The 14,890-nt window shown below is 46.8% G+C and overlaps 1 protein-coding gene across 1 annotated transcript in view; it reads left to right on the forward strand.

The window, feature by feature from the left end:
• Nucleotides 1-14,890, forward strand: part of PGGHG (protein-glucosylgalactosylhydroxylysine glucosidase) — a 344,294-nt gene that overhangs the window by 6,229 nt on the left and 323,175 nt on the right. Inside the window, exon 2 of the mRNA XM_044269473.1 lies at nucleotides 11,068-11,327. Within this exon, the coding sequence (XP_044125408.1) occupies nucleotides 11,075-11,327 (253 nt within the window). The 5' untranslated portion in view covers nucleotides 11,068-11,074. The remainder of the gene's footprint in view (nucleotides 1-11,067; nucleotides 11,328-14,890) is intronic.

Genomic DNA, 14,890 nt, shown 5'->3' on the forward strand with positions numbered 1-14,890 from the left:
TTCTGGACGTGCGCGTCACGGTCATAGATGGTGTAGTACACACCAAGGGCTTTCGTAAGCCCACGGCGACCAATTCGCTCCTCCACCAGACCAGCTTCCACCCGCCCTCAGTGAAACGTGCGGTCCCGTACGGGCAGTTTGTCCGGTTAAGGAGGATCAACGACACTGACGCTGGATTTTTTCAACAGGCCGGCGAACTTGAGAGCAGGCTGCTGGACAGGGGTTACCCGTCGGGTAGTGTCTCAGCGGCTTTGCGCAAGGCGGCCACTCTGGATCGTAATTCCCTGCTTACCCAGAAAAGGAGTAACAGAACACCTCCTCGTTTTGCGTTCTCTTTTAAGTATAGCCCGGTTGCGACGGCAATAAAACAGGCTATTTATGATAATTGGGACTTTCTCAAGGGGGACTCATCCTTGAACTGCTTGTCCAACCAAAGACCCTTAGTTACATTTAGGAAGTGCCCTACCCTCAAGGATAAGCTGGTCAGAAGTGTGTACAGCCAACCGCAGGAAGTGACCTGGCTTAGGAAACCTAGAGGCAATTTTAGGTGTGGTCACTTCTTTTTGTACACTTAATACATGTAGCAAAAGGGTAGAGGTAGGAGGAATTAACCACACTGTACGAGATTTCATTAATTGCCGTACACCCTATGTGGTGTACGTCGCTTTTTTGTCCCTTTAAACGCTTCTAAATCGGCAAAACTATCCGCCCCTTATTTGAGCGGATCCGCGAACATGTGGGTTCCATACGATCAGGCAGAGGTTGTCCACGCTTGATCGAGCATGTCCGCACTGCCCATGATGCCCATTCACGGTGCCTCTCCTTTGCAGGAATAGAACATGTCCGACCTATCCCAAGGGGTGGGGACCGGCATCGCCTGCTCCTGCAGAGGGAGGCAAGGTGGATCATGCTGACTGAGGCCATGGGAGCCGCGGGGTTAAACGAGAGGAACGATATGTCAGTGTTCACATGAGCTATTCCTCTGTGCACTTGGTCTGACTTAGCCCCTTATGTGTACTGCTTTGATACCATATATGCATATTTTGTGCTCTGTTATCATTCCAATACTCATCTTGTTTTGAATTCATAAGAATCGTACTGTGCCCCTTCCCTTTTCTTTCCCCCTTTTTTTTTTTTTTTCCCCTTCTTCATTTGTAGTGCAATTGAGTAATTCTTTTCCTGCTTCACTTGTTTTTAGAATGTCACTAATCAGCGGCGCACAGCTGTGGCTAATAGTACAGGCCACATTCAGCCCGCCCTTTATAAAGCGCAAGTCTGCGCCACGACGTTGTCAGCAGCCAGAAGAAGCGCGCCTACCGCGCGAAACGGCCGTAGCCGCTACTACTTGCCACAGTGTGTCTGCCCCTGTATCCGATGTAACGCTTTTCTTCTTTGAAGCATGAATAAAGCCGCAACATAATCACAGCTCCGGTGAGTGCCGCAAACTTTGTTTCTTTCTGTTTCTTTCTTACCTGTATTATCCAGTCACCCTAAGAGGTCTCTTTCACACGGCCGTAGTGCTCCCGTAGCCATATTGCGGGATGCATATGGCGGTTCCGCATTACACGGGGCATCGGCCGTGTGCATTCTGCATCACGGATGCAGACCCATTCACTTGAATTGGTTCTCAAATCTGGAGATACGGAGCTGAACCCCACGGAAGCACTATGGAGTGCTTCTGTGGGGTTTCCGTTTCGTGTTTCTGTTGGGCAAAAGAATGGAACTTGTTCTATCTTTTTGCGGAACGGACGGATCGTGGACCCCATTCAAGTGAATGGGTCTGCGATCCGCATACGGATGCCCCACGGTCTGTGCCCGTGCATGGCGGACTGCAATTTGCTGTCTATTAGGCCTCTTGACCATGTGCAATAGAGATTTTATTAGGGTGAATGGAATTTTGACATGCTCCCTGCTGAGCTGTGCTTTATATCTTGAAACGCGAGTTCTTACCACTGTCTCAGGAAGTCGAACATAGGGCCACGGAACCTGCCCTTTGCAATCTCTAAATCTCACATTATGTGTCTTGGGGTTACATAGTTGATAAGGTTTAAAAAAGACAATAGTCTATCAAGTGTCACACCTGTGACAGGTGTTAAAAGATCTGAAAGACTGACTGCACATTCGTGATCTGACTAGGGCTGCAGCTAACGATTATTTGAATATTCGATTAGATGTCGATAATTTCATTGATTGATCGGAAAAAAACACCAAAATGACAAAAAAAAAAGGAGTTTATATGATTTTACTTGAAAAATGATGTTCAAAGGCCATATTAAAATAAATTGTGGATGGCTCTTTTATGGGGGGGGGGGGATCTGTGGATGGCACTTTTATGGGGGGGGGGGATCTGTGGATGGCACTGTTATGGGGGGGATCTGTGGATGGCACTGTTATGGGGGGGGGGGATTTTGTGGATGACCATGTTATGGGGGGGATTTTGTGGATGACAATGTTATGGGGGGGATTTTGTGGATGACCATGTTATGGGGGGGGGGGATTTTGTGGATGACCATGTTATGGGGGGGATTTTGTGGATGACCCTGTTATGGGGGGGATTTTGTGGATGACCCTGTTATGGGGGGGGATTTTGTGGATGACCCTGTTATGGGGGGGGGGGGGGATCTGTGGATGACCCTGTTATGGGGGGGGGGGGGAAGATCTGTGGATGACCCTGTTATGGGGGGGGGGGGGGAAGATCTGTGGATGACCCTGTTATGGGGGGGGGGGGGGTCTGTGGATGACCCTGTTATGGGGGGGGGGGGTCTGTGGATGACCCTGTTATGGGGGGGGGATCTGTGGATGACCCTGTTATGGGGGGGGGGATCTGTGGATGACCCTGTTATGGGGGGGGGAATCTGTGGATGACCCTGTTATGGGGGGGGAATCTGTGGATGACCCTGTTATGGGGGGGGAATCTGTGGATGACCCTGTTATGGGGGGGGGAATCTGTGGATGACCCTGTTATGGGGGGGGGGAATCTGTGGATGACCCTGTTATGGGGGGGGGGGATCTGTGGATGACCCTGTTATGGGGGGGATCTGTGGATGACGGACACTGTTACGGGGGGATCTGTGGATGACGGACGCTGTTATATATGTGCCATCCACAGACCCCCCCCCCCCCCCAGCCCATAACTGTGCCATCCATGGATGTTATCCACAGATGGCACAGACCCCCCCCTGCCGCTCCAGTATACAAATATAAAATGTCTTATTCAATTAAAAGTGATTACACATGCCCCCCCCCCCACTCCTAATAGTACCGTACATCCTTAACAGCTTCTGTACAAGGCAGGCCGGACGGCCGGCGCGTCGCTCACTTACGTCACTTGCCTGCGCCTCCTGCTTCATTTGAAAGTGGGCAGCGCAGGCACGTGACATCAAGGAGTTACGCTGCCGCTCGGCCTGCCTGCCGGCATTCTACTGAAGCTGTTCGGATGTACGGTAATAATAGGAGTGAGGGGGCATGTGTAATCACTTTTAATTGAATAAGACATTTTATATTTGTGCAGCACTGGAGCGGCAGTAAGGCTTGATTTAAATCATAGTTTTCTACATAAAGACTAATTCTTGCTGGTATAACTTATAATATGCAAGTAGATGAAGAATTTTAGAATAACAACTTTTCATATTAGTTTGATTAGGTTGATTCTGCATTCATAGGTTTGTAGAAGTTCGGATTAAAGCGAACCTTTCACCTCATTTTCACTTTATAAACTAGCAACAGTACCTTATAGATTATCTTGAGTGTGTTGTTATCCATGTTAGAGCCGCTTTCCTGCGCTGTTTATTCATAAAAATATCGTCTTATAAAGTTCAAATTTTGTGCTCCAACAGTCAAGCAACAAGTCAAGGGGGTAGCCCTTCCCTCTCCTCTGGCCGTACCTCCCCTGCCCTAATGCCGCCTCTATGCGCTGTAATTGACAGCCGGCACAGTCGCCGGGACCGCGCTTGTGAATCCTGCGCATGTGCCGTCCTCCTCCTCCGCTTGATCCAGTCTTTCTTTCAGACACAAGCGCGATCCTGTAACAGAATCGCGCATGCGCCGTCCGCAATCCCTGCCTGTCTGCTCTCCTGTCTGCGCAGACAGGAGAGCAGACAGGCAGGGATTGCGGACGGCGCATGCGCGATTCTGTTACAGGATCGCGCTTGTGTCCGAAAGAAAGACTGGATCAAGCGGAGGAGGAGGACGGCGCATGCTCAGGAATCACAACGCGGTGCCGGCTGTCAATTACAGCGCATAGAGGCGGCGTTAGGACAGGGGAGGTACGGCCAGAGGAGAGGGAAGGGCTACCCCCTTGACTTGTTGCTTGACTGTTGGAGCACGAAATTTGAACTTTATAAGACGATATTTTTATGAATAAACAGCGCAGGAAAGCGGCACTAACATGGATAACAACACACTCAAGATAATGTATAAGGTACTTTTGCTAGTTTATAAAGTGAAAATGAGGTGAAAGGTTCGCTTTAAGGTCTTTTTCTCAACTCTGTTCATGTTATAACATTTTTGCTGTGAAGAAGAGGCATGTGATCTCTGCTGAGTGAAATTCAGTTTTGAGAACTGAAAAAGTAAACCAAGCATCTGTGATAATATCTTGTAGGCAGAGAAACTGCCCAATAGTCTTACAAAAACGTTTGGAAGAGCATGACGTTGTGAATGGATTAATGGAATTTATTTACCAAAAAAATTACACACATAGAAACATAGAATGTATCGGCAGTTAAGAACCATTTGGCCCATCTAGTCTGCCCAATATACTGAATACTATGGATAGCCCCTGGCCCTATCTTATATGAAGCCCATGCCCATCCCATGCATGCTTAAACTCCTTCACTGTATTTGCAGCTACCACTTCTGCAGGAAGGCTATCCCATGCATCCACTACTCTCTCAGTAAAGTAATACTTCCTGATATTACTTTTAAACCTTTGCCCCTCTAATTTAAAACTATGTCCTCTTGTAGCAGTTTTTCTTCTTTTAAATATTCTCTCCTCTTTTACCTTGTTGATTCCCTTTATGTATTTAAACTCTCGTCTTTCTTCCAAGCTATACATGTTAAGGTCCTTTAACCTTTCCTGGAAAGTTTTATCCTGCAATCCATGTGCTAGTTTAGTAGCTCTTCTCTGAACTCTCTCCAAAGTATCAATATCCTTCTGGAGATATGGTCTCCAGTACTGAGCACAATACTCCAAATGAGGTCTCACTAGTGCTCTGTAGAGCGGCATGAGGACCTCCCTCTTTCTACTGGTAATTCCTCTCCCTATACACACAAGCATTCTGCTAGCATTTCCTGCTGCTCTATGACATTGTCTGCCTACCTTTAAGTCTTCTGAAATAATGACCCCTAAATCCCTTTCCTCGGATACTGAGGTTAGGACTGTATCACTGAGTTTATATTCTGCTCTTGTGTTTTTACGTCCCAGGTGCATTATCTTGCACTTATCAACATTACATTTTAGTTGCCAGATTTTTGACCATTCCTCTAGTTTTCCTAAATCCTTTTCCATTTGGTGTATCCCTCCAGGAACATCAACCCTGTTACAAATTTTTGTGTTATCAGCAAAAAGACACACCTTACCATCGAGGCCTTCTGCAATTTCTCTGATAAAAATATTAAACAATATGGGTCCCAGAACAGATCCCTGAGGTACCCCACTGGTAACAAGACCATTGTCTGAATTAGGGGTGGGCGATATGGCCTAAAATCTATATTGCAATATAATTTTAAGCATGTTCAATATGCGATATATATCGAGATATATTGTTTTCTATATTTGGGGGGGGGGGGAGTTTAAATTTTTTTTTTTTTTTTTTTTTTACCAGCCTCTTGTGCCCCCCAACCTCTGATCAGCCCCCCAGCCTCTGATCCGCCCCCCCCCAGCCTCTGATCTGCGCCCCCCCCCCCCCCAGCCTCTGATGTGCCCCCCAGTCTCTCCCTCTTATCAGCCCCCTCTGGTAACTCAAACCCACCCCCCGTATTAATCATTGGTGGCAGTGGCCACAGGGTCCCCCTCCTCTTCCCCCCCATCATTGGTGTCAGTGGGCAGTGTGCCCCCCCTCCCTCCCAGTATTGATCATTGGTGGCAGGGGCCCCCTTCACCCCCACATCATTGGTGGAAGCAGCAGTTCCGATCGGAGTCCCAGCAGTGTAATGCTGGGGCTTCGATCGGTTACCATGGCAGCCAAGACGCTACAGAAGTCCTGGCTGCCATGATATGTCAGTGAGCATCTGTCACCACCAGACATCTGAGAAGCTCTGACAGACGTCCTTCAGAACCTCCTCCTTGAGGTTCCTTTTGTTTTGCTTTCATTTTCTCATCTCGTTAGCCTCTCTCAGCTGTCATGTAGTTGCACTGATTGCATCCCTTTAAATCCCTTCCCATAGTGCATCAGTTTGCGGTTTATATTACTTCCTGGAGTGTGTGCATGCTGATGCTACTACTGAGTCTTCTACAGATAAGTTTTGTTAATTCATTTGTGTTTTCCTGTTTGCTGGATCCCAGGTGACCCCGACTCCCGTATCAAGTGTAGGGAGCCGGTGGTCGTGTCCCCTCACTATTATAGGGTGTTCAGGTGTTATACAGTCGAGGTACGAGGATATGCGATCATCTACCATTGAGATTTTCGCATAGGCTGAGCAGTTAGGGAGAGAGCCAGGTCTGTTGCAGGGCTCTCCCTTTTGTTCCTTAGTTTTGGATCCAGTCAGTCGGATCTTCATTTTGTGTCTTCCAGTTTTCTGTACACCTTCCGTGACAGCAGCATTATATTCACGTGCGCTGTGGCCGCCGGGCGCTCTTTCTTCTGCCTGTGCGGCGCATGGCTAATGCTTATAGCTCATGTGCGCCGTGGCCGCCGGTCGCTCCTTCTTCTGTCTGTGCGGCGCATTGCTAATGCTTATAGGTTATAATATATATTTTTTAACCCCTACAGCGCTATTTTACTATGCATTCTGTATTCAGAATGCTATTATTTTCCCTTATAACCATGTTATAAGGGAAAATAATAATGATCGGGTCTCCATCCCGATTGTCTCCTAGCAACCGTGCGTGAAAATCGCACCGCATCTGCACTTGCTTGCGGATGCTTGCGATTTTCACGCAACCCCATTCATTTCTATGGGGCCTGCTTTACGTGAAAACGCACAAAATAGAGCATGCTGTGATTTTCACACATAAGTGATGCGTGAAAATCGCTGCTCATGTGAACAGCCCCATAGAAATAAATGGGTCGGTATTCAGTGCGGGTGCAATGCGCTCAACTCGCGCATCGCATCCGCGCGGAATACTCGCCCGTGTGAAAGGGGCCTTAGGATAAATAGGACCTCACACTGTCCCTGCTGCCCTGTGCTTTCTGCAGACAGCAGCAGCGAGCTGACTATGGCAGCCAGGGCTTCAGTAGCGTCCTGGCTGCCATGGTAACTGATCGGAGCCCCAGTGGCGTTGCTAGGGCTGTTGTCACCCGGTGGGGTAGAAAATGGTGTCATCTGGTCTGATTCAAGACCCCTGTTCCTTCAGCTTAAGGATGGGTCATCTTTAGGCCCTATCACTACCTCAGGGCATTACAGGGTAAGTTAGGCTTTAGGTTCCAGTGAATAAACGGTCCTACCACTGAGGACCGTTCATTCGGTTAGCAGTCAGGGCTAGGGTAAGGATTCATTAGGTGGTGACCTTTTCCACCACCTAGCTTCTAGTCCAGATACCCCCCCCCCCCCCCCCCCCGGGCTAGTGAGGAAGGGGATGCTCTAGCCCTGAAACGCGTCTGGTCTGACCCCCCCCCCCAAGCATATGTGAGTGCACCACATTGAGGTTCTAAAAACTGTCAGCCGTTCTGAAACCTTTGCCCGGAGGGTTGGAATATTTTACCTGGATCCGAAATAGGCGAGGTCGCAAGCAGCAACTAAACTACCAACAGGTGATTCACAGCTGCACACAAGGGATCCACCCGACCGCAGTGAATGTACCGGGAGAAAGCTTCGAAAGACGGCAGACACCGGTAAGAGCGTTCCATATTTCAGGAATGATTCCTGACCCAAAGCGGGACGCCGCTGGGTCAGCTACAAAACGGGTAACTGCCTGAGACTTTTTCACCCTCTCTACCAATTTGGAAGTTATTTGACAATTACCTACGAGCGCTACATTGCCTTTATATATTGGCAACAATATCAGAAGAACCGATACTTTATTACACCTTATCACCAGAGTTCTTCCGATCTACACCAGGGAACTTTTATCTACTCTATCAACTAGCACATCGGCGAGATAGTTATAATCGCGGTTTTTGCCTCCCAGTATTATTCTCTGTGTTCAGATTGTGTCAGTACCAACTGCCAAACATCAAATGCGCACTGTTACAACACTAATGCAAGCCCATTGTACCTAAGGTGTAGGCGGCGAGAGAAAGTTGCTTCGCAACACAATACTGACACATTGATTACTCTCCGCCAAACATTAGCTACAATACTCTAAGATTCCATGTAATTGATCGTGGCTTCCTTGTATTCGATTGTGGCTGCAATGTTCTTTTAATACCCTTTTAATATCTTTTAACATTACTAGCATGCTTCATTGATCCATTGCCATAATTAATAAAGATAAGTTACCAAATATCCTAGGTGTGCCCAGGTTTTTCATTTAGAATTTTCAACCTTGTCTCAGCAGTGGGGTGACGCTGCGAAACTGAGAGCACCCTTCTTGGTGTACCAACCACCTTGTGCATCCTACTAATATACTACCAGGAATAATAAGTGCTGGGACATCGCTGGGCGCCGCTCTGTGTAGGAAAAGTCCTGTCATTGGTGGCGCAGTGCGCCCGCCCCTCCTCCGCCCCTTTCTCCTCATTGGTGGCAGCAGCACAGCGGGGAGAGAGAGACTGTTTCCTTCTCCCCTGTGCTGCTGCGGGAAGTTGGAGTGCGCTGAGAGCAGCGCGCTCATGTTCAGAGATACTAGATTGCGCAGCCCAGTATGAAAAAAGTGGAAATCCTGGTATCGTATCGATACAGGGTCAAAAGTATCTAAATTTTGATACCCGCAACAACCCTACATCAGAGATGTTAACATAACGGCCAGGAGGGGAGTGTTGGCTCTCAAGAACAAAACATGGAGTGAAACGCATTTGAAAATCATTCACCATGCTATTTTCCCTTTCAGTCTACCACACACTCCAGCTAGACCAGATAGGTTAACCGAGTGCCCGAGGTGTGCTCAACAGGCTACAGATTTAGATCATGGATTATGGTCGTGCCCTAGATTGCTGGACTTCTGGAAAGAGGTGGGGTGCTCCTGAAGGCAGTTGGTGCAGAACACAATGGCCATTTCCTCTCATATTCCCCAACTAGAGATGATGGTGGAAGAGTTCTTAGATTCCTTTTTATTGCCCACATTATTCTAGTGGTAGCCAAGCATTGCCTCTTCCAAAATTGGCTTTATCCATCAGGTCTGGGGGTGGCTCGAGTGGTGTCACAGACGACCAGGATACTCTCTTTAGAAAGACTGGAACTGAGCCTCTCAAGCATAAGAAAAAGCTAGCAAAAAACTTTTTTCTGACAGTGAAGATCTTTTGTATGTACTTTTCTAGTTCCCAAAGAAAAAAGAGAGCCTTATGGATCCCTTTTTTTCTTACTTCCTGTTACATAAGGCTCATGCCCACGAATGCAAGGGTCCCGTGCTGTGGACCGCATCCGGCAAGTCCACAATACACGGGCATCGGCCGTGTGCATCCCACATTGCGGATCCATTCACTTGAATGGATCTGCACTCCGGGAGATGCAGAACGGAGGCACGGATCGGTAGCCCACGCAATCACTACGGAGTGCTTCCGTGGGTTTACTGTACGTGCCTCCGCACCGCAAAAAAGTAGTGCATGCACTGCTTTTTTGTGGTGTGGAGTGTCTGATGAGGATGACGGACCCCATTCAAGTGAATGAGTCTGCAATCCGCATACGGCTGCCCCAGGGTCGGTGCCTGTGCATTGTAGACTGCAAATTGCTGTCCGCAGTATGGGCTCGGATCCGTTACGTTCGTGGGCATGAGCCCTTAAACAGAGGATCCGAATATATGTCAGATTTGGACCTTTGCGGCCATTACAATGGGGACTACGTTTCAAGCTCTGGTTTAGAATCTTTCCTATATGTTGGGTCTCCTGTGCATTCAGCACATGGAAAGTATGTATTCATTTTAGTTATTCGCAGGCGTTTGTAATTTGATATACAATTTAGGAGAAAGGGAAAAAAAAATAAGATAAAAATTAAGTAAAAAATGGAAAAAAAATATTTTCTGCAGTAAAAAAAAAAAAATGAGCTGAAAAGTGAGGACAGATACGACCAGTAAAATGTAAAATACTGATTGGTTCTCAGTGGGATTGAGCTGCAGTACCAAGCACAGCCACAGTAAAATAAATGGCTCTGTGCCTGGTGCACTATGAAGAAGCCACAGCGCTCATCTTAGGCCACTATCACACTGGCGGTTTGGCTATCCATTTGTGAGATCCGGTCAGGGCTCTCAAACGCGCTCCAAAACGGATCAGTTTTGCCCTAATGCATTCTAAATAGAAAAGGATCCGCTCAGAATGCATCAGTTTGCCTCTGTTCCGTCTCCATTCCGCTTTGGAGGCGGAAACCAAAAAGCTGCTTGCATCGTTTTGGTGTCCGTCTGACGAAACTGAGCCAAACGGATCCGTTCTGACACACAATGTAAGTCAATGGGGATGGATCTGTTTTCTATGACACAATCTGGCACAATAGAAAATGGATCCGTCCTCCATTGACTTTCAATGGTGTTCATGATGGATCCATCTTGGCTATGTTAGAGATAATACAAACGGATCCGTTCTGAACAGATGCAGATGTTTGTATTATCTGAATGGATCCGTCAGTTCAAATCCATGATGGATCTGCACCAAACTCGAGTGTGAAAGTAGCCTAATCAGCAATGGTGCTGGCAGTTCAATCCCTGCAAATCTGATATCGATGACCTATACTGAGAATATTTCCCAGAAAACTCTCCAAGTAAGAATCACCTGTTCAGCCCTATGTTGTTTATGCAGCTAATATTTTTTTCATGTTTCTTTACAGTTAAAAAATGACTGATTTGGAATCTGATCCTTGGATATTCTCATGCAAATCATTACCTTCCGACACCCGACTGATTGCAACAATGGCTAATGGGTATCTGGGCACAAGAGCTTATGGAGAGATCTTGCATGTAAATGGCATCTACAATGGGTCAGTGGGTGATTGTCACAGAGCAAATGTTCCAAGCCCTCTCAATGTCTCTCTTTGTGTAAACAAGGAAGAAGTTGTAGATGAAAGATTCTGTCTAGATATAAAAACAGGTAAGCACAGTAGTTCAGATTGATTGTTAAAGAGGACCTTTCATGGGTCCAAACATTATAAACTAAGTATCAGGATACGTAGGGCATAGTGCAGGGATCTAACTGCACTTACTATTTTTTCTGGGCACCGCTCCGTTCGCCCGCTGTGGCCCTTGTTGTATTCTCCTGCCTGGTATGCTAATTTTAGCATGGTGACAATGAGGAGACTGCGTCTTTCTCCGTGGGCGTTTCCTTCTCCCCGGCTGTAGCGCTGTCCAATCACAACAGAGAGCCTCACAGCCAGGGAGAAAAAAAACTCACAGCCAGGGAGAAGAAAACGCCCACGGAGAAAGACGCAGTCTCCTCCTCATTGCTCCGATGCTAAAATTAGCATACCAGGCAGGAGAATACAACGAGGGCCACAGCGGGCGAACAGAGCGGTGCCCAGAAAAAATAGTAAGTGCAGTTAGATCCCCGCTGGATGCCCTACGTATACTGATACTTAGTTTAGAATGTTTGGACCCATGAAAGGTCCTCTTTAATGTCCATGCAGCTTTTCAGCTAAAACAGTTGTTCACTTGCAAAACCATACATAGATTAAAGGGGTTGTCCAACCACAAATCCAATTTTCAATTATCCAACATGAATTGTTAAATTAACTATAACCGATAATACTGTTTGCTATTAGATAAGTGTCTAGCCATTTTGTAAACGTTGACATATCTGCCATTTTTACATCTTAAAATTTAGGGCATTTCACTGTTTAGTTATTCTAAGGGTCCATTCACACATCCGTAGAATGGGTCCGCATTCGTTCCGCAATTCTGCAGAACGGGTGCGGACCCATTCATTTTCAATAGGGACAGAAAGGATGTGAACAGCACACATTGTGCTGTCCACATCCGCATTTCCGGTCCGCGGCTCCTGAAAAAATAGAACATGTCCTATTCTTATCTGCAATATTTGAACTGACCACGCACACATTTTTTGCATCTCTATCAATTATTGAGATCAATTCCCTCAACACCGTTTGAATGCCATCTGGGCTGGTGTCTTTATCAATATTAACAGTATTTTTCACCCTATAAAATACACGGAAGTGGGGGAAAATGGCAGTGCGCCTTAGGGCGAATACTAATGAGCGATTCTATTATGGAAGCACTCTTTAGTACAGTAGGAGCTGTGAATACAGTGCTTCTTGTGCTGGCAGCACTTACTCCATCCCTGGTCTTCTGTTGGCGCTGCATGCTGTGCTGTCGCAAGGACATAGGCACGCTCTGTGACCTTACGCTGTGCGATGTCGGGACACAGCAATGAAGGAAGAGTGCTGGATCTCCGTAGTGGTGTAGAGCAGGAGAGGTGAGCTGAAGTTGAGGTCTGATTTAACATTGGGGGTCTGATTAAAGATATTTTTTTTCTTATTTTTCTCCTTTAAAAACTAGGTGCGTCAAATTCTGTAATTTGCTCAGATGCAGCTGCACTTCTTGTGTTAACTGATATTTAGCAGAGAAACTTGATTAATGCATCATGAATGATATCTGGTACTGGCAATTCACTGGTGAACATATATGACAAGTACACGTTTAAGGGCCCTTTCACACTTGCGTTGTCCGGATCCGGCATAGAGTTCCGTCGTCGGGGCTCTATGCTGGAAGAATCCTGATCAGGATTATCCTAATGCATTCTGAATGGAGTGAAATCCGTTCAGGATGCATCAGGATGTCTTCAGTTCCGGAACGGAATGTTTTTTGGCCGGAGAAAATACCGCAGCATGCTGCGCTTTTTGCTCCGGCCAAAAATCCCGAACACTTGCCGCAAGGCCGGATCCGGAATTAATGCCCATTAAAAGGCATTGATCCGGATCCGGCCTTATGCTAAACGTCGTTTCGGCGCATTGCCGGACCCGGCGTTTAGCTTTCTCTGAATGGTTACCATGGCTGCAAGGACGTTAAAGTCCTGGCAGCCATGGTAAAGGGGAGCGGGGGAGCAGCATACTTACCGTCCGTGCGGCTCCCGGGGCGCTCCAGAGTGACGTCAGGGCGCCCCAAGCGCATGGATCACGTGATCACATGGAACACGTCATCCATGCGCACGGGGCGCTTTGACGTAATTCTGGAGCGCCCCGGGAGCCGCACGGACGGTGAGTATACTGCTCCCCCGCTCCCCACTACTACTATGGCAACCAGGACTTTAATAGCGTCCTGGCTGCCATAGTAACACTGAACGCATTTTGAAGACGGATCCGTCTTCAAATGCTTTCAGTACACTTGCGTTTTTCCGGATCCAGCGTGTAATTCCGGCAAGTGGAGTACACGACGGATCCGGACAACGCAAGTGTGAAAGGGCCCTAAATGATATCTGGTACTGGCAATTCACTGGTGAACATATATGACAAGTACACGTTTAATAACTCTGCCTCCCCTTTGTCCTCTGCAATTATATTCCCATGGTTCTCTTTTAGAGGGCCAGTATTATTATATTTACTTGTTTAGCATTTATAAGAGTTTTTATTTTAATGTTGGTCTGCCAGGAATTGAAAGAATACTGTAGCCTTGGTGCTGGAAGTGTAAAAAAAATAAACTTTTCCATAAAAAAGGACATATAAAATTATAAAAAATAGATACCCAACCCCCAAAAACATCCATAACAACGGCTCTAAAAAAAACATAATCTACCGTGTAAAAAACAAACAAATATAAATAACTGTGCCAAAAAAGCTTTTTTTTTTTTGTGACCTTACATCACACAAAGTGTAATACCAAGCGATCAAAGTCATATGTACCCCAAAATAGTACTAATCAAACTGTCTCCTCATGTTCCAAAAAATTAGCCCCTACATAAGATAATCGCCCGAAAAATAAAATAAAAATCAAGACACAAAAATGATTGTTTTTCTTTTGAAAATGGTTTCATGTAAAACCAAAATAAATATTAAAAATAAACAAATTGGGTATCGCTGCGTCCGTAATAACCTGCTCACATACCCCAAAAATAAAAATAAAAAACTGTGCCATCTTTTGGTCACCTTGCCCAAAAAAGTGAAATATTGACTGATCCAAAAATTATATGTACCCAAAAATGGTACCAATAAAAACGTCAACTCTTCCCGCAAAAAATCCTCACGCAGGATGGTTGGCCGAAAAAAAATATGGCTTTCAGAATCTGGAGACACAAAAGCATGATTTTTTTTCAAAGATGCGCCGTGTGCGTCTGTATTCGGCGCAGGCGCAGTGACTGTCTGACCGCTCCCTGCGCCGGCATCTCCACTGCACCTGCGCCTATTACGGGCGTCGTCTGTTCTTCGGAGCACTCTGACGTAATCCGCGCAGGCACAGTGCAGATGCCGGCGCAGGGAGCGGTCAAACAGTCACTGCGCCTGCACCGAATACAGACGCACATGGCTCAGGCGCGAGAATTCGGCCGATAGATGAGATGGAGGCTGGCAATCTAGAGGAGATGGGCGGGCTTGACGGACGGGCGGGGCGGAATACAGGGTGAGTAGACGGAGCCTCTAGGTGCTGAAAAGACGCCCCCATAGAACCTAGAGGCTCATTTGCAATAAAAGTTGGGTTTTTAGTGTAACG

The sequence above is a fragment of the Bufo gargarizans genome, chromosome 10, assembly GCF_014858855.1.
Source record: "Bufo gargarizans isolate SCDJY-AF-19 chromosome 10, ASM1485885v1, whole genome shotgun sequence".
NCBI lineage: Eukaryota > Metazoa > Chordata > Amphibia > Anura > Bufonidae > Bufo > Bufo gargarizans.